Source organism: Oreochromis aureus, linkage group 6, assembly GCF_013358895.1.
Source record: "Oreochromis aureus strain Israel breed Guangdong linkage group 6, ZZ_aureus, whole genome shotgun sequence".
Classification (NCBI taxonomy): Eukaryota; Metazoa; Chordata; class Actinopteri; order Cichliformes; family Cichlidae; genus Oreochromis; species Oreochromis aureus.
This window is the reverse complement of record NC_052947.1, coordinates 38,211,220-38,231,196: the sequence shown is the minus strand read 5'-3', so window position 1 is coordinate 38,231,196 and position 19,977 is coordinate 38,211,220. Positions and strand designations below refer to the sequence as shown.

Here is a 19,977-nt window from a genome sequence, read left to right as displayed (position 1 = left end):
ACACGCAAAATCAGCTCAACCTGACAGAAATCAGGAAGAGGAACAGCGCAAATCCTCAGTGCAGCATTTTATGCAATTCTTGTTTAGAAGATTGCAGTAAGAAACCAACTTGTTTGGTGTCTGTCACGTTTTATTTTATTTTTTACACGAATAAACGCAAACAGCCATTAGAAAGGAAGTAACTTCGTCTTGAATCCTGCAGGGAATTTCCCGCTGTAGCTTCTCAGCTGGAACATCGCGGTAATAATTTGCGGGCTGCAGCTGCTGCTCAGCGTTTCGGAGAGACGCGAGAGAAGAGCGCGCATGGAGGAGGAGAGGACAGCCATTTTCTCTGTCGACGCTCATATTAATGCGCACAGAAAGCAGTTTTATTGGCGGGTTGGAGCAGAGGAAATGGTCGAGAGCTGCCATCTCTGTCATTGCGGTCGTCGAAATGTCAGATTTCACCGCTTTTCTAAAGCTTCTTTATGCACACACATTGTCGGAAAACGCGGATATCGCGCATTTCCCCTCACAGCAGATGGGTAGATGATGCATTCATGTGGCAAGACAAAAATGTTTCGGGCAGCTTTAGGACTGAGCTCACCTGCACGAACCAGCCCCTTCACTATATGCATGCATTAAACAAGAAACGTGAAAATAATACCCCGCCTCGTACCATTAATGCTGAACCTGTAGGTAAAGCGAAGAAATCGGTTGCCTCCTGTTGAGTCTCCCAGCATGGCAGCAGGATTTATCGAAGAAACACCTGGCACGAACAGCTGTTCAGGTCAAAATTATGAGCTTTAAATTACAAAAGTACTTCTTTACCATTCATTTCAGCACAAAACATACGCTTTCTTTGTTTTTCAGTCAAAGAATTCAGCCATTTAGTACCGCAAATGCTACTGAATATTTAAGGTCTTTCTTTTACTGTTGCATAATTCAGGCCTGTGATCGTTTTACTTTAAACTGCTGATATAGGACAGAATTAAACTGAAAACTGCTGTAAAAAGTTGTTTTTATGTGAGTAAAAAAATTTGCACATACACAAGTGAAAAGGCCTGACTTTGAGCTCCAGTATGGCACACATGCTGGTCCAAAACAGCCTGTGGGATTGTAGGATGCTCATCTGAAAATACACCCCGGCTCTGTAATCCTTGTGGCCTGCAGCCCACACGCACGCACACACACATAGACAGAGCCAAGATCAGATTTAGCTTCTTCTGAGGTAACCGTTTAAGACTATAGCAGCCGTCCTCTTCCTGCTAAAACATTCAGCTCTCTGAGGGAAGCCGAGGTCACACACGTGATTAAGGGTACCAGTCATGAGGTTTTTTCCCCCGCTTTTCTTTAGGAGCATGGAGAATAAACACATCAAACACATTCAGTTGCAAACAATTTTATTATTGCAAATTATGATTCATCATAAGAAGCCTTTATTTTTTCCTCTGCACACAAAAGCACACGGTGCTCCACGTTCTCACAGAGCAGCTCAATCCACCTCCAGCAGCGCAGGAAGAGACACAGGGGATCAGAAGTGATTATGAAAAGTGCTTTTACACACTTCTAATTGCAGCTCCACTGCAAACTATGTCAAGAGAAGCCTCTGGGATCCCATACATAATAACTGCGCTGCCTTCACTGAACACGTCAGGGTGCCAAAGAACAGAGACATGAAAAAGTTGAATCCAGAGAACCCAGCTGGTGGTATTAGTCTGTAAGATTAGACAGCTCAACTAGCAGATTTGTGACTGATGTCATTCAAATGAAAGAAAAAGAAGCCACGTTCAGTCAGTGTGCTGCTGCAAAACATAAATTATCAGAGTCACAGGCGACTGGTGCTCGGCTTCAGATCTAGAGAGGCATGGCTTAAAAAACAGAACAGAAGCAAACATCAAGCTTGAATAATCTTCCATTTAAAAGCCTTTTTAACAATGCAAATCATATTTATTGACAAAAAGGCGCTTCATTTTTCTTTATTTGCTTGTTTAAGCATGCCTAATGGCATAATCTGTCCAAGTAGCACGCATCCTTTAAATCTGTCCATCTGTTCGCACACACACACACACACACACACACACACACACACACACACACACAGAGACACAGTGTAATTTACCAGGATTCAATATAATTTTCTTCTTAACAAAATTCTCCATATAGCCTACATTTGTTTGACATTATCTGACATGTAGACTGTTGACTGTATAAAACGAATTACATCCATAGAAAAGTGAAGCGTATTTATTTACATGAGTAAGTGCATCTTTAATTAAAGTCCCCATCTAATTTTGCAGTTTAGGTTTCAAGAGGATACTGCATGTTACAAAATCTCCAGAAATAACAACAGGTTGAGCTTATAAGAAGAAATATGCAAATAGACAGTTTCTTGTTGAGCTTATAAGAAGAAATATGCAAATAAAAAGTTTCTCTTTTTATCTGAACTACCAATATACAAAATGAAAACAACAACAAGGGTCCATTTGTACATTCAAGCATCCAAAAATACAAATATATGTCATGTACATTTATACAGATGCACAGCTGGTACCCAGATTGTTACGCTGCTATGTATTCCTTGAACGTAACTGTGAGGCAGTTTGTGGTAATGTCCGTGATGACTATATTCCCAAGGAAAGGTTTGAAGGAGGGAAATGTGTCCTCCTTTTTCTGTTCGTGGTTAGAAACGGACAGTGACTCGGCGTTCTCCTCTTCTGCAGGTTGTTGTGTTTCAAGCTGAGTTTCTGTTTGTGTGTCAGGCTCTGTTTGTCTTTCCTCCTCTGTGCGTGTTAGCGCCTCAGGCTGTGTGTGTGTTTCGGGCTGGGCTGCCGTGGGAACTGCAGCTTTAGGCCTCGACTTGACAATACTCAAGTCAATGGGCTCCACTTGGTCCACATACCCACAATCCTGCAGTCCGGGGTGACCGTGGTGTCCATTTTGGTCGATGGTGATGCTTTGGACAGGTGATGATGCTGTGTTGGGAGCGCTTATGCTCCTGGAGCTCAAAAATCTTTTACTACCCTCATGTTCCTCGCCATCTGTGTCAGAGAGGTGTCGCTTTAGCCCTTGAAACCCACCTTGGCCTTCTCTTTTGTCCTGTGATGAGGGGACTCCCCTGTTCAAAGGCCGGGAGAGCAGATTAGGCTTGGTTGTCAATTGCAAAGGCTGATCCTCTGGAAGCTGGCCCTGACCCCTGACCTCAACATGTTTATCCTGTTCCGTCACAGTTAGCTCCGCTTTCAGTGATGGTTCCTTTTCTTTGGGGCAATTTCCATTAAATCCAGAACTGAGAGATGATGCTTTGTCTACGGGGCTTTTAGCAAATCCATTGATGAGGCCGAGCTTTTTGACGAGCTTCATCTTCTCCAGGTGCTTTTCTGCACCGTTGTCAGAGCCTTGCAGTGGCTTTTCAGCAGCATCACACTCGCCGTTTTTCACTTTAGCTGGTTGCATCCCATTTTCCATGTACTTGCTCATGACAATAACAATCCGGCCATTCTTGTTTTTGTTCTTTACGATCTTTAGTTTGCTGCTGCTGACACCGTTGGGCTGTGGTAAAGCGTCCTCCTTAGGTTTTGGCTTCTCTGGCTCTTTGTGTCCGTTGAAGTTTGCTGGAAGCTTCTTCAGCTCCATGGTGATATCCTTCACTTTGGTCAGACAGCCCGAGTCTTTGTCCCGAACCCACTTTTGCTGCAGCACCGGAGGAAGGTTATACTCTTTGTTAGCCAGCTCAGGAGCTTGGACGTCTTGCTTGGGTTTAGCAAATATGGGCTCGTGGACCTTGATGTCTGGCTGGTAGTGATGATGCTTCTTGCTGTTGAGCTGATAATAGAACTTCTTGCCGTTAGCCTGCTGCTCAGCCTCACGCTCCCTGCATAGCGGCTGGTACTGGTGGTGCTTCTTACTGTTCAGCTGGTAATGCTGGGGCTGCGGACGAAGCATCTGGATGGGGCTGGCGTTCTGACAGCTGTCCTCATCCAAGGACGCCTCTTGTAGGTCAGCCAGGATACTGGACCTCCTGGCAAAGGAAGGCACCTGCGAGCAAACACAGTAATCAGCATTATTAAAAACGCCCAAGCCCCATCGATAAAGAATTAAATGATTTGTGTTGTTTTAATGAGCATTTAAAATAAAGGGCATCCCTCTGAGCTGGGAATTTGATTAATGATTAACAGTCTCCAGTTTCTATACATGTGTTTTTGGTCGGGTACAAAAAAGCTTTCATTGGGCCCACGAGCTGCAATGAAGACACTGTGCTTGGAATGTGTGACGGGGCTCCAAACGAGCACAAGGTTTATTTCAGGGGCCTTGGGTCCATGTTGACACAGCCCTCCTACAGATCCCTCGCAGCTCTCTGAGCCACCAGCCCGGCCATCACAGTGACATTTCAAAGTGTCTCCCATGGCTGTGACCTCAGCTTGGAGGAATGTCACTGGCTGCTTTGTGTCCCGGCATTGACTTTATCCCATGTGTTACCACCAACACCCTCCTGAGAGGAACAAAAACATGCCTCCGAGGGGATCCCTTAGCCCTTTGGGCCAGTGATTGATGCATTAATTGTACAATCGCAGTCACCTAACTGCAACTGTTAGGTCAGGAAAACAGATTCCTATAGAATTTAATGAAGATAACGTCCCTCGCTCATTCAAATTTTCACTCCGTAAGTAAGCCAACACCTACATTTTTACAAATGAAGCTTGGTTATTTCATCATACAGGTAAAACAAAACCCTGTGGAGTAAACCATGATGGGTCATCTCAGTTTAAAATAGGGAATACTATATCTGTAACGACTCTTATCAGCCTTGTTGACTGATACCCAAATACATTTACAGATGTCTGTGGCCAATATTAATCTGCCGTGTCACATGACTTTTACGTTAAAAAGATCATGTGTAGTGGGTTAAAGATGAAGATGCTTTTATTCATATTTAAATAACAACAAGAACAAAAACAAAACAGAAAAATATATTATCCACATATTTACTTGGAACATCTGCATCTAGCACAGCTTTCATAATCACAGTTTGAAAGCCACAAAATTTGAGTGTGAAGCCCAAATGTTTAACAGGCAGGGTCTAACAAAAGGAGCTTTGAGTTGCATTGTGGGTAATGTAGGCTTTAATGGTACCAAAAGCTTTAGCCATGTTAGAGACGAAAACTTGTTGTTTTTTTAGTATCACAACTTTCATGTCATGTTTCATCATTTTCACATGATGAAACATGACATATTTCACATTTTCTTTAATACTTTCTGAAATTTCCTGACCTTAGAGAGGGAAGTACATATAAAAATGAAACTTAAGCATCATTCATCATCACTGATGATCAAGATTAGTATTTAGAATCCCATTTTGAGGTATATTTCAGTGTGAGAGTGTGCTGTGTGTAAACAATGCTATTTGAGCTGCTGCCTTTTTGATGTTCTGGTTAATAAAAAACTGAAAAACTGAAGTCCTGTTTCCTCGTTATATTTTTTTTTTCTTACCTGGACCAGAAGATGTTTTGGCTTGGGCCCTCTCTTGCGATATCCCATCATCTGCTCTTGACGTTCCCTGCGGGAGAGGAAGACAGCAGCCAATCAGTGAACCATGACACAGAGAAGAGTTGCAGTTGCATGGCAACACGACGTCATGGGTGTCCTCCTCATGCTCAGTTAGAATACGCTGAGCATGCGTTACACTTCCTGATGTAAGGTGAGCATACATTTTTATTTGTTTATCATATATTTACCTGTCCTCACCTTTGTTTAAACGGGATCAAATGTACATTTATCCTCAGCTGCTACAAAAACTAAACAGTCAGTTTATACTAACACTCAGAATCCAGTAAACAAACTCTATCCACGGTGGAAGATAAGGGCCAACCCCTCTCTGACTTTCCTCAGTCTCCATCCAAGTCCCTCCAAGACAGTAATTCAATACCGCAGACAGGAGTGATGTCAGATTCCTCCCCCACCCTCCCCCCTCACATCTAATTACAATGACGACTCAGTGTATTTTCATAGCCTGGCATTCAGACGATTTGGCTCCCCCGAGAGGCACGCAATTAGTTTCAATAAAATCCCTCCTCTTTGGAGCGAGCGAGAGATAATTGCGAAAACAGCCGTAGAGTGAAGTCGATGTTTTGCCTTAACGTGTGACCTGCGCCTGAAAGGTTGCTGTAGGCAAAAGCTAAAGGAGACTGAGAGAGAAGCCAGTGACAGTTTAACACAGCATGCATTTAGGAAATTCAATTACACTGCCCTTCACATGGAGCAGCCTGGTCAGCCACTCAGCAGAGTATTTAGTATTTGCCAAACAGCTGAAGTCACCAAGCTAGCCAACGTTAAAGGGTAATATTTGAATTTTTCTGATATATAACGTTTACTAAGATACTATGTAGTTCCTTCAATCTTGCTTTGCATTTGCACCGTCATCACATCATGAGCCCATTACGTAAAGATGTGAACCATAATGTAAACTTCCCCTCGACTCCAAAATACACTTTGCTTCATGTTCCTTCAGACAGATATTTAAACTCTACCATGCACAATGATGTAATGTGCAGAATGTGACTCTAAATTATTTTCACATTCGTCTGCTGAGGTTTCTTTGTGCCATCAGAAAGTCTGACTTTAACATGTGTGCAGGCAAGCTGGATTTATAGCACTAGAAACTGTGTAAATGCAAATCCATAAGCAATTTAAGCAATGTGAAAGATGCAGATACTTTAAATAAGCAGTACACCTATACTACTAAAGAAGTATAATCTGACATAACTCTGTCTCGTAGATGTGGACTGATCCTAGTACTAGACTTTATTGATTTTTAATGGAGATCTTTTAGTTGAATATTAAATGTAATTCATCTCTGAAAACTGCTGGTATGTGTCTCATGTCCTCAGTATCTGTGTTCTTTTCTTTGGGGCAATTTCCAAAAACGGTGCACATCAGAAAATTCAGGGGAAAAAAATCTAACCCGCAAAAAAGTCAATGGATCAAACAACCTTTGGACAATCATCATTCACTTATACAGTCATGCTGTGGAAAATGACACTGGTCATCTGGTGATTGGATGGCAGGACAGCAGGTAGCACTTTAGCAGGATAACCTGATGCCGACACTCAAATAACTATCAGGTGACAAAAAGTAGATGCGCAACAAAGTGGTTCAGTTTGATCTGATAACCCTAACCTGAGTTTAACCCTAATCCAACTCTGATGACACAGGGTTTAATCTAAAGACAAACATTAAGGCTTTTCTGTTAACCAAACTCTCAACACTTCTAAAATATACAGGGAGAACCTCCTTTACTCTCTGGGGATGGCTGACAGATATTTTATGTGCTGTGACAAAAACTGGAAATACAGTGGATTAAACCTGTTCCATCATGTTTTTCAGCAGCTTGTGCACTGGTGAAGCTTCTTTATCAAACTAAAAACGTACCTGTCTTGAAACGCATCAAGTAGTCTCGGGTCCAGGATGTTCTCCTCTGGTTCCCATGTGTTGTATCTGTCCACAGAGGAGAGACAGAGCAGTGAGTGCATGCTGGCCAGTCAAAAACGGCTCACCATAACAGGCACTGGCTGAAGATACCCAGGTGACAGGACCTAATTCAATCTATTACTTATAAAATCTCCCTGGAGTCATAATTGTGGGCGTACATGTAAACAACATGCTGAGACGCTTGTCCTCCCTGTGGATACACGTGTAATAAATCATGGGTAACTTTTACGCACGGCAACCGGGGGAGGAAACAACGGCCCGGCCTCCACACAAATCTCGATACGTGGCATTTCTTAAACATAGTGTTCAATTATAGACATCTTCCTCTAATTGGCACACTGGGGATTGCATACATTGGAAAACCACATCCATCATCGGGGCCAATAAACGCGCCGAGCGCCAGGAGCAAGAACGCGCAACCCCCCGTACGCGCGCCCACGCACAGAAAAATGCAGACATTTACACTTGCGCACAGTTTCTGTTTTGGATGTGGCGTCCTCGTTGGGTGTATTTCTGTTATCAAGTGCACTCACCTTGGAGACCATCCCCGCCACTTGACCAAATACTCAACCCGTCCCTGTGAAGGAGGAGAAACGGGATAATGAGCGTAACGTTACTTTACTCCGCGCTGCACAGTCAGCTGAAAAATATCGAATAACAATAATAGTAATAATAAAACAACATATGCTCCGCTGGAAGCAGAAGTGAAAAAGAAAAATCAGCCTCCTTTCCAAGTGCATGTGTGCACAAATGTCCTTCGGCGCTCTTGTGACAAACCTTTCTGCTGCGCTTCTTCTCGATGCTCTCCACCGCAAAGACGTGCTCTCCCGCGGCGGGTAGCTCCATTTTCCGATACAAGAGAAGCCGCTCTTCTGCTTTTTTCCCCCCTCTCTGCTTTTGTTATCGGACACCTTATCCTCGCTTTCAGCCCGTTTTTCCTCGCTGCTCCTCTGATGTGAAACACAAGACTCCCCCCTCCTCCTCCTCCTATTTTCACTGCACCGCTTCCCTCGCTTTCCCCCTCAGAGGATCTCGCTCTGCAGCCGAGCTCGAGCTGCAGCCAGAAAACACTTCATGCAAATAGCCGTTGGTGTGACGTTACACGAGGGGGAGGTTATTGGGGGCGGGGGTTGTTCCCGTGCTGCATTCGGAGACTGTGGGAAACATTGTAATCACGACTTCAACGGCGCGTAAACGACATGAAAAAAGCTGTAAGGGGCTGATGTAGAGGATGTCTTTGAGAAATTTGGGGAGGGATGGAAATCAAGGCAAGAACTGGTAGCTGAAATTTTGTTGTGGGCTAATTTATTGTGCCCGGTTATTAAGACCAACCACACATGAATGGCGTTTACTTTTTTTCTGTAGAAAAACAAAAATATGACACTAATTTTGGCTACAAGGGAGTGTGTCTAAGCTTGCACCCCTCCAGCCTGTTGGTTGGAAGTTCTGATATACTTAGGTACTCCATGTCTGACTGTGGGGAGATGCCAGTGTGTGAAATCACCTGCTCTTCTGTTTGTTTGGGTGGAAAATCACCTACAAACTACCATATAGGATGGCTTTACTTCCAAGTGAGAGAAATACAGTGATGACGTTACCATCTTGGATTTGCTTTCTAAATAAATAAATAAACATTTATATTATTACAACGTTTTTTTTCTTAGATTTTGATAAACTGTTGGAACCATGAATAGTGAAATGCTGTGATTTTTTAAATACATATATACATATAAAACTATGTATGAAGGTTTCGCGTTTTTGCGGAGCCTCTGTGATACACCTGTCAGAAGACGCATTGTTGACATTCCACTTATTTTTAAGGTGTAGCCTGATTATTATCTGTTTATGAGCAATGGTCTCTTTATACTGAAACAAAAGTGGGTTATTATCCCACCCTTTTATTGGCCCACGTGAGATCAAATTAGACTGTTTGTGACTAAAGAACTAACGTGAGGGTGACACGCCTATCCGAAAAACAAGTGCACCACACAACGTGACTGAGGTTGTAAAAGTTACGAGCCAAAATAAGAGCCTGAACGCCTCACCTACCCTCCCTTGTCGCTGAACACGAAGCCAGATCTAACTGGAAGAGACTGCTATGAATGGTGAGTGTTTCATCCTGAAACGTGATGGCCCGAATGTGCTGCTCACCAGCCCGAATTCAGCAGCTGGGAAAGGCCTTGCAATTAGTGTTGATTTGCAGTCACAGCACATCGACAGTCCGAGTTTATCCCAGATATTTTTTTCTTATCTTTGCGCCTTCGCACTTAATAGCACCTAAAGCGCTATCAAAAATGTATTTATGAGGGCCACACGATAAGTTGGTTAACCTGAGATTGTATGTTCAAAAGAGGCTCAAAATGAAAACCATTCACCTGAAAATACACAACAGGCCCAACCAAAGTCAAGGCCAGAGCCCATCTGACATTGATTTATCACCGCCACCATAACAAGGCCTTCTCTATTACGGCAAATGCCACTGAAACGGGAAAAACACATTCCCATCCGAAGCCCTGTAGTGTGGATAACGCGATGATAATGCGGCATGAATCGTGACCCTGTGTAAAGTTAAATTGCGAACAGAGCCCCTGCGCTGCTATGCACATTACAATGAATAGATTTCCATATCCTCCCTGAGTCAAGGTCACACAAAGAGATGACATTTCGCATGGCAGCGTGTCGCGGGGATTTTCTGCTGGATTTTCGCGTTGTTAGAAGATAGCTCCTGGTTGAGTGGCAGCCGATGTAGGTCACCCTCTTACTCTAGCCCCCGGTTTTAACTCCGGAGGGGTTATTTCTGACTGAACCCCGACAAGACAGGCACCAGCCGGTTCCATTATTGTCACGGACAGCCTGAACCAGCTCGGGCCTGAAGCTGAGGGGGGCACACGGACCTGCAGCACCAAAGCCGACGGTTTGTGCTAGAAATGGTTGCGCTTATTTGCACCTGAGGGAAGGTTGAGGATTTTGATATAATTAGACGGACACAGAGGGAGGTTACAAATAACATGTGCTGTTCTTTCCCGCTGTTGGCACACGCAGCTCTCTGTTCACTATTATTCTTTACATTTAATCCGAGTCTGAAGGAGGAAGTCATTTCATAAACATCTATTCGAAAACAAAAGCGTAAAAATGTCACTGCAGCCCCGGCCGCACTGTTTCAGACGGCAGAACTAAATAAAATTCAGCAGCGAAAGGGTTAAAGTGCAGAGTTCCCGCAGGCTGCCGCGCTGGGCCTATTGCAGGCAGGCACGGCGGTCTTTCCTTATAAGGCAATGGGCGCAAATCGGCGGTGAATTATCGCCTGAAATGAACGAACGCAGCGCACTCGCACTTCTCTGTTTACCCCCCAAAAAGCTTTTCATATGTACAAAACATTCAATACTCATCAAGTCGGCCCCTCTGTGCTGGGCTGCACAGCAGCCTCGGCGCGCGCACACGTACAGCGCCGCTCGTGCGGTCTGCTAATTCATCTGCGTCACTCCTGAATTAAGGATGAGCAGAAGAGCCGAGGTCGCAAATTAGAATCTGGGGGTGACGGGAAGGTGCCAGTGCCAAAACGTGCTGGTCAGAGAGCTTCTACCAAGCGTCCGCGCGGCCGTGCACGTGTCACCTGTCTGCACTTCAAACCTGATGATGTCAAAACCTGAAATATCTCATCTAGGTATCATATTTGTCTTCGAGCATAAAAAGGCTGCTGGCGCCAAATGTTGATATACGAATATTCTTTTTCTTTTCTTTTCGTTTTTTTTTTTTTTGTCTCGTGTTTGGGGAACATGGGCACGTGCTCCAGGGGTGGGTGTAATGTGATGGCGCACGTGCGTGTTGGTTATTAACGGTGTGTCGGAAACTTTACCTGAGCAGCACCGCGCGGCTGCATTTGCGCTTTTAAAATGCGCCAACGGCAGGAACGAAAACCAGCGCAATCGTCGGCAGTTTAGCGCAAATCAGCCCGTTTCTTTCCAGCTGCACGGGCGCAGTTTAATTAATATTTCGGCGTTAATTCCTCCCACAGTCCGGGCTCCGTTTTATTTTAAAACCACCTGAGAAAAAAAAGTGACGCAGAGAGAGAACAAACAGGTCTCGCGTGATTGGATTCGCTTTTGTCTCGATCTCCTTCTAAACTCATCCTCATGCCAACTTTCTGTTTAAAAAAAATCTAATAAATGCATCAGGACGCTGCAGGAATATGTTGGAAGTTTCTGCCACATTCCCATTAAAAAAAAGAAAGAAAAAACATTTCTGTCTTCCTTGTATGTGTGTGGACAGGAAAGTCCTTTAGATGGAAAAGCCCGACGTGCAGGTGCCAGTCAGATCTGTGAAATCAGTGCTTGTGAGAGGACAGGATGAAGGGAGCGCACTAACAGGAGAAATCCACAGGAAATTACAGAGAAATGAGCTCATTTTGAAAGGAGAACGTTTAAACCCACTCCTGCCCAAACCTTCACTCTTCTCCACCTGTAATGAGCTGCTTGTTTAGTCTTAATAGATGCAAACTTTAAGTAAATCCGCTTGTTTTTATGAGTTAGAAGCAGTACTTCCCCTCTGCTAAAAAACTAAAGCGCATGATTGCAAGTCTTTGTGTCACACAGGGGGTAGTTTGAAGTAAAATAATGAGTGGATTCATTAGTGACAGGGTGAGTGGAGGGGAAGAGGTGACATTACAGTTAGAAGAAGTGAAAAACAAAGAAACAAAAGAAAAAAAAATCTTCCTCATGCATCACATAAGTGTCTTAGATGCGTGATTTATATGAAACCAATGCAAGTTTTCAGCAGGTGGACACGAAAGCTCATGTTCATTTACAAAAATCCTCCGATCCCGAGCATTTGATGACGCTCTTTCTCTGAGTGGGAACATCTGATTAAGATGACATTTCCACGTAGGAAGACATGACGCTCTGCCTGCATCACAGCGCAGTGCTGCAGATCCGATGACAGCAGAGGAAAAACAGGAGATGGAGGGATGAGTTGACATGAAACAAAGTCCAGAAGAAAAGATTTGATTAACGGCAGTGAAGGGAAAGCTGAGATCTAGATGTGTAGTTTCAAATCAACTACTGATTGTTTGACTTCTGAAGAAAGAACATGGAGGGAAAATTCAGATTTTGTGGAGTTTCCATAAATAAGTCATCTGACCTTAACCACAGAGGCATTTAGTAATCTTAAATCAAAATATTTTCTGGTGAAAGGTCAGCCAACTACCACGGCTGACATCCTTTAAGTACATATTAAGCACATAAAGAAAAGTGCTGCCTTGGAACTAAAAGCTTTACAATTATTTAATCAATTGAAAGGTTTCTTTAATGTAGGAGAAAAGCAGCAGACCTCAGACTCTCTGACTGAGACCGGTTATAAAAAAAGTAAGGATGACAGACTTCATTCACCAAATGATTCCAGACTTTTGAATTATGCAGATTTTCACAAAGTTTAAAAATACTGCTGTTTTTTAAACTGTTACCTGAAACTGAACAGTTTAAACCAACACATGTTGAGTATAATGGGATCTGCGTTATTGGTACAAACTGCTGCAGTTTTGTTGTTGCTCACAGCCGAACAGCCCAGTCTGTCATCTCTCTATTTCACTGCATATTTCCTTTTCAGCTGGGATTCACCGCAGCTTCTTTTTTCTCACCACAAAGATCAAATGAGTGAGTCAGCGCTGCACTACAGACAGGTTTTAATGCCATTCTCAGCCTGCGCTCGTGACATGTTTTACTGTCTTTGGTAGGCAGCGACGGCTGGTGGGAGGGAGACAAAGAAAGCGTGATTCATAATGTTTTAACGTGAATGGACACACGGATTGTTCAAATCCCTAAGAAATATAGCGCGTACAATAATGTTAACAAAGATTTCTTCAAGGAGACTTTCACATTTGGTTTGAAGTATAATTTTGTAAATATGGCACATTAACTTTGTATATTTTAAATCACTCTACACATGTCTGACAGTTTCAATTCATTAAACGGCTTACATGTTTGATCTTTGAGCCTGAAGTAATTAATTAATACATTTTGCTGCTTTGGATTTCATGAAATGAAATCATCTAAGAAGTTTAGAGGAGACAGGAATGTTTAGTGGAAATGGTATAAACTCTGGGGAGCCCAACCAGAATATTGTTGGTTTAATGTTTTATTTTAATAACCCATCATGTCTTCTTTTTCAGTCATCTAAAGGTTAAAGGGCTAGTTCAGCCCAAAAAGTCAGATTTACATATATTTCCCTGGAGTTTGTTTATTCACCTTGGTCGTTTTAGTGTGAGTTGCCCAGTTTTGGAGATATCGGATGTAGACATGTCTGCCTTCTATTGAATGTAATAGCTCTAAATGGCTCTCACCCAGTGGTGACCGGGTGCCAGAAGTAGATTTGGAAATTCCAGCTGCCGTGTTTTTACCCAGAAATCACAACTAAAAAATGAAAAAAACTTTGCTCTAATGTTTTTATTTCTTATTTTGTCTGTACTTTTTGGGGGGGGTTGTACTCTGTCATAGCCTTTTATCTTATATCTTATGTTTTAACCTTGTTGTGAAGCACTTTGGTGTTTCTTCAGTTTTAAATGTGCTATATAAATAAAGTTGTATTGTATTGTAAAACAGCAGTTTTTACAAGCAGGAACCCGGGCCCAGATAGTCCTCACTGAAGGCAGCTAAACCTTGACAAAAGCAGTATTGAGGAAGTCTGAAATAATATAAAACAACAACTCTGGTTTGTTTTTTCTTGTTTTTTTTACAGTGATGATGACTTTGTAAATAAAATACTGGCATTCTGGTAATACATGCTGATCGGTAGGTTAATGCCACTGACCTGCACCCTTGATGAGCCCCACTTAGAAATGATAACTAAAGGAGACATTAGAAGTGCAGCTAAATGGCAGCACAAGCTTAAACGTGTTGGTGAAGCTGAGTGCTATCAGCACGCTGCTGCTCACTTCATGCCATAAAAAGTAGCTCATGGTATCTATAATGCTCACAGAAAGAGATTTTACTGAACCCTTCAAAACTAGAAATAGAGCTATATTTATTGTTTTTTCCCCCTTTGAAAATGAACCCTTTAGCCTCATATGGCCCCGTTCATTCATCTCATGAGCGCCCGCCATGAAACCAGAAGTCCAGAGAGTGGGTGTTCTTGAGCATTTTGAAGTTCTTTGCACAAGTGTCTCCAGATGTGTGCATGGACCCTTCCTTCTGCAGCGTGATATAGTTGGTAGGGTGTAGTTTGGAGAAAATAGCTGGTCACAGGAGGATGATTTCTGGAAAGAGGCACTGGTGCTTTGAGTTTTTAAACTAAACTGTCTGCTGGTTGTGTGTTAGCTGGAGAGGCGTAGTCCTTCTCATAATCATTTTCATCTTTCACAAATTTGTCTTTCCAGACATTTCTGATTTCACTGAGGTGTTGTATGGTGCAACAAAAGTATTTGTTGAGAACACTGTTCCAAGCAGAGTTGGATTCTGGATTATCCTTGTCAAAAGAAGGTGGCTTAAGAAAATGTAACATCTCTTATTTTCTGATATATTCAGACAAAGTTACTGCAAAACATAATTTGGTGCAGAAATAAGAAATGAGGTGGTCCTTAATGCCTCTGCGGGATTAAAGCCACGGAAGGCAGATGCTCTTTGGACTAAAATGTGTTGGGCAAACAATAAAGTTGCTCTTTATTGTTTTGCTGGAACCTTATCCTCCTCAGACTTTGTACTCATCTAATATGCACCTTAGAAGTAGCTGAAGTTGTGCCGGAAACCACTGCTCGTTTTAAAGTTTTGAGCACCAAAAAGCGAGTGTCATTCAGTTTCATGATATTCAAGAGAAGGGAAACAACTCTGCAGCAGATATTTCCAAAAGTGCGCAAACCAAACTACCAAAATTGATAAGCAGCACTCCAGGCGAGAGGGAAAACATGACCGTTTGATTTTGGAGTGAACTGTCCCTTTAAAATGAAAATTAATTATAGCTTTTAAAGAAATGTAGCCCAGTAAAAAAAGTACTTTATTTTCCTCTAGAATAAAGTGGAAAAACTCTAATAAAGCGCGTCAAAGCTACTTAATGATGTGCGGTGATGGAAAGATGATTTTATAGATGGAGTGAAACAGCGACCCTGTCATAAACGCCTGTCTTCAGAGATTTGTCTCTGTGGGAGTTACTGTATGAAAGCCAAATGAAATCCTGAGAGCCTCTTCTAAAGAATCTGATTTCCCACCGCGTGTTGGCGTGTGACAAATGTTTTTAACCTGCTGAGGCGACAGAGTCAATTCGACGGGATTCATGGAGTCGCACGTGTTGTCTCTTCTTCTGAGTATAATTCAAAAGGATTCAGAGATGCACAAAGCGAGCCTCGCACATAAATCACTGGCATGTAATTAGAGACTCAAGGCTCCGTCCCGATATGCAAGTTATTTTTATCTGGATTGTAATGACGTGGAAGCTAATAGGTGAGCGTGACTCATGGGTTAAATGAGTCTCTTGAGAGGCTTTGCTCAGGCTTTCTAAAGAGACCTCCTGCTTACGTCAGCAGCGGCAACCTGCCCACGACGCAAGCTGTGAGCCTCTCCTGTGCATTTTAGAGTGGAAGCAGGAAAGATGTGCTCCGGCATCGCAGTGACTCAGCCTCCCATCTAGACGTGTAATTGATAAAGATGTGTGTGTTTGTGCGTCAAAGGCAGGTACCAGTCATGAGCAGTGACCACTGTGCCGAGTGACTCACAGCAGCAAAGTGTACATAATGGATCCTGCGCCGATAGTGACGTGAGCTGAGCCTCCCGCAAACATCACATGGGCGCACACGCACCGAAACTTTTTTATCAAATCTTTAAATTTTCCAGTCGTTCCAGAGTTCATCTTTCATCCTGCCTGACTCACTCAAAAGTCCATAAATGCGAATATTGACTTCAGTGTGCGGTTTATGACTAATCAGCTCCAGTGTACCTCTTTTGGTCCTCATACAACAAATGAAAACAAGAAGCTGCCAAAAAAATAAGAGCAAGTTGAACTGTTAAACTGCCTCCTAGGAGATGTGTAGTAGCATCGTATACCTGCTGGTTCTTTGTCTTTCACACTTCCACCTGATGCCGCTGATGCCAATGGAAAGCGGGATAATTATGTATTTGGCAGGGAGCGGTGGAGCCGACATGTGCGTTGTTGGCGGGGAGGCTGGAGGAGGGACAGGGACAGCAGCTGAGTGCAATCATCTGGAGCCTGGCCTTGTAGTGGACACATGGTTTCGTTTGATGATCTGGTCAGCAGGTCATGAGAGGAGCAGACGTGGGCATGTTTAATACAAACACACATGTGCTTAGTCAGAATGGGGCAGGGAATTTGCTGGACTGGCCTGGCAGGCATCCTGGGAAAATATAAGCATGTGAGGAAGCTACAGTGAAGTGCCAAACAAAACACAGCTAATGCATGCCATAACAAGACGCTGACTAATTTATAGCCTCAAAGTGAGCGTCACGCCTGAGTGAAAGTCTATAAAAACGAGAGATATCAGTTTTCATTGTCTCCCATACCAGTGGATTGTCTGTTTTACTGGTAGTTCTCAGGTATTGTCAATGAATAATAACATTTAATTAGCTTTTTCCATTGTGGGAGGCATGAGTGCTGCCTTTCATCGTCAACATCAACCTGTAGTGTTAGCTTTAACTCTTTTTTATGTTTTTGTTTTTTAAATGGTATTTTAACCTTTATGGTAAATCGAAATCTTCTGTCTGGTGAACTCTTCTCCCAAGCAACACTTTTCAATTTCTGTTGAATGAGGTGCTTTAAGGCAGCGGTCCCCAACCCCTGGGCCACGGACCGGTAGCAGTCCGCGAGTTGTTTGGTACCGGGCCACGAGAGTTGAGGCTCGGGTGTGAAATTTATGGTTTTCAAGGTTTTTATCGTTAACTCAGTTTCCCTGGATCTTTTCCTGTGTTGTAGTTTTGTGTCTTATTTTGAAAGAAATATTTACGTGTCACCATAGCGACCAGAGAGCATTAAGGGGCAGAGAGGAGGATGTTACTCTCAATGTTGTTGGTGCATTTCAGGAGGGCACTGTTAATAAAGTTACACAATTACACAGTGAATTTGCGTTTATTATTATATTTACAAAATACCACTGTTTTTGTCTCGGTCGTATCATTTTATTTTGTTGTATTTATCCGCGACACCTTAAAGGCCGGTCCGTGAAAATATTGTTGGACATTAAACTGGTCTGTGGTGCAAAAAAGGTTGGCGACCGCTGCTTTAAGGTGCTCTCAGGCCAGATGAGATCTTCTCTCCAGTTTGCATGCCTAGATAACCTCCAAAGGTAGGCAGCCAGTCTGACCAGACTCAAACTACCTCAGCTGGCTTCTTTTGGCACCCTTAATGGTGACTCTAGCCACCCAACAGTGGAAACACTCATATCTCATTTCCACAGGTGAGTGTTGGAATGTAGAAGAACTGGCAAATCAAAAGTTTCAACTTCCAACTTAGGCTTTTTTTTTATCACCACAATCAGATACAACAGCCACACCAAACCTGCCTTTCCACCTCATGCTCCACCTTCCCCATCACTTGTGAATAAGATTCCTTGCTTTGAGCTCCCTCGCTTTGGGCCGCCTCTGTACCCCAACCCAAACGGAGTACTTAGGCACATGCACAACATGCTCTTAAAACCTAACCCCACCCCTAAGTGGGTAGTGAGCCAAAATGGACAAATGGTGGGTTTAATTGAATTACGATGTGTACATGTTTTTTTCAGATTCATACTTCATTTAATTCATTTTGTTTCCTTCTTAGCTGGTGACATTTCTTTTAACAAATTTGGAACTAAGAACTAATTACTGAGAAAATATAATCTAATGCACTGTCTCGAAATAGTTTATACGAATAAACATCGAATTGAATTCTGAGGATCTTTTATTCTTTTAGGTTCACCTTTTAAATTATTTATAATGTGAATATTTCTGATCAGGAGTGTTGAAAAACTATGGAGGACAAACGCTGAACAGCAAAAGCAAGGAGTTCTTGTCAGAGAAAGCTCTTCAGGCTTTCAATGTTTGAAAGTTGGAGGCACGACGTAGACTCTACGAGAGGTGAGAGAGACAAACAAATGTGCAACTTTCAGGAAAATGACCTTTGTCTTTGAACCAGAAACAGTTGCAGAGTTTAAGAAACTGTGTCAGAAAAGTAAGGAGGAAAAATAAAGACAAGTTCATCTCCCTGAAGGCCTTTCTTCTCCCAGAGAGGGAGAATGGCAGGTTGAAGGCCAATAATGGAGAAGACTGGAGCTGCATGCCTGCAGAAGATCGATGACAGACTGTAGAATAAAGTGAACAGACTTGAGGAGCTCAAGGTGAAGCAAAAAGACTTGTAGAAGGTATAAAAACTGCTGTAACTTCACAATCTCTGAAAGCTCTGGAAGTCAAAAGGAGAGTGGTTTGAAAAGTTTGTTTGCCTGAAAGATCCTTTCAAAACTCCTTCAAGAAATGTCTCTAGTCAGAAAAAAAACTCAGCAAACCAGGCGATAGGAGACCTGGTTGGTGCGGAGCAATCCAAAGAGGAGCTGGATAACCCAGGTCAGAGATTTGAACAGAAATAGATGAAAAAGGATTCTTGTGGCCAGTTTGCTAATCGGGGTAAGCGCATCCTTGAAAACATCTTGTGATGGGATTTTCCCAGTGTTCATTATGTCTATTAAAGGATAACCAGTGAACTGGCAACAGAGGCATGGCTGCCCAAGGCTCACAGATGAATGCTGGGAGTGACGACTGTCCAGTTCCACAGAAGAGCGATGCCAGAAAACACACAGCACTGCAGCTTCCTGCATACAGCTTCCTGCAGAGCTGCAGACCTTGCGGTGAGTTTTAGAGGTGGATGAAATTCGCATGTGAGAATCAGAACTGGACCATGGAGCAATAGAAGAAGTGAACTCTGTGCCCCGTTTAGCTGGGAAGGAGACTACATCGAGACTGCCAGAGACAGTAGAGTTCTTGAGAACCTTGGTATCTGACATGTGGCTGTTACTCTCAACAGGTACCATCTACATAAATGTTGCAAAACAGTTACACCCTTTCAGGAAAATAATATTCCCAGATGCCTGTTTCCTTTATTAGCATAAAAAAGCATATCAAGTTCTGCTATCTCCCAAACATTGTTCAAAAGTGGTGTGAGGAAAAAAAAAAAGATCTTGCTCTTTTTCCCCAGATCTATGTCAAACTTCTATATACGAGTGAATCTGTAAGTATTACGACGGTGGTGTGAAAGTGTAAAGGAGACCAAATTGTGCCTTTGCATGGGAAAACAATTTTTGATGGTAAATGTACTTTAAGAGCAAAGATTGTTTTTTTCGTTGTTTTCTTTTTAAAGAGTCCTTTGCCTAGACTGCCTCGTAGACTGTAAATAAAAGATTTACATAGCCACTGTGATTTCACACACTTGTTAGTGAGGTCATGTCCTGAAGCTTCTGAGCTGAGCATTTTTGCCATCTTGGTGTTATGAAACCAGACATGATGAGCAAAGAGTGGATCTGAGAAGCTGAGGGACCATAATGAGTTGAGG

At 42.8% G+C, this 19,977-nt stretch overlaps 1 protein-coding gene across 1 annotated transcript; it reads right to left on the bottom strand.

The window, feature by feature from the left end:
- Window positions 1–1,365: 1,365 nt before the first annotated feature.
- Window positions 1,366–10,251, bottom strand: LOC116331488 (E3 SUMO-protein ligase CBX4). The gene is made up of 6 exons (XM_031754192.2): window positions 9,517–10,251; window positions 8,245–8,621; window positions 8,001–8,044; window positions 7,408–7,473; window positions 5,470–5,536; window positions 1,366–4,017 (listed from the first exon to the last, which is right to left on the bottom strand). Exons 2-6 carry the CDS (start codon window positions 8,311–8,313, stop codon window positions 2,542–2,544), a joined length of 1,722 nt encoding a protein of 573 aa, XP_031610052.1. The 5' UTR covers window positions 8,314–8,621; window positions 9,517–10,251; the 3' UTR covers window positions 1,366–2,541.
- Between the last annotated feature and the right edge of the window lie 9,726 nt (window positions 10,252–19,977).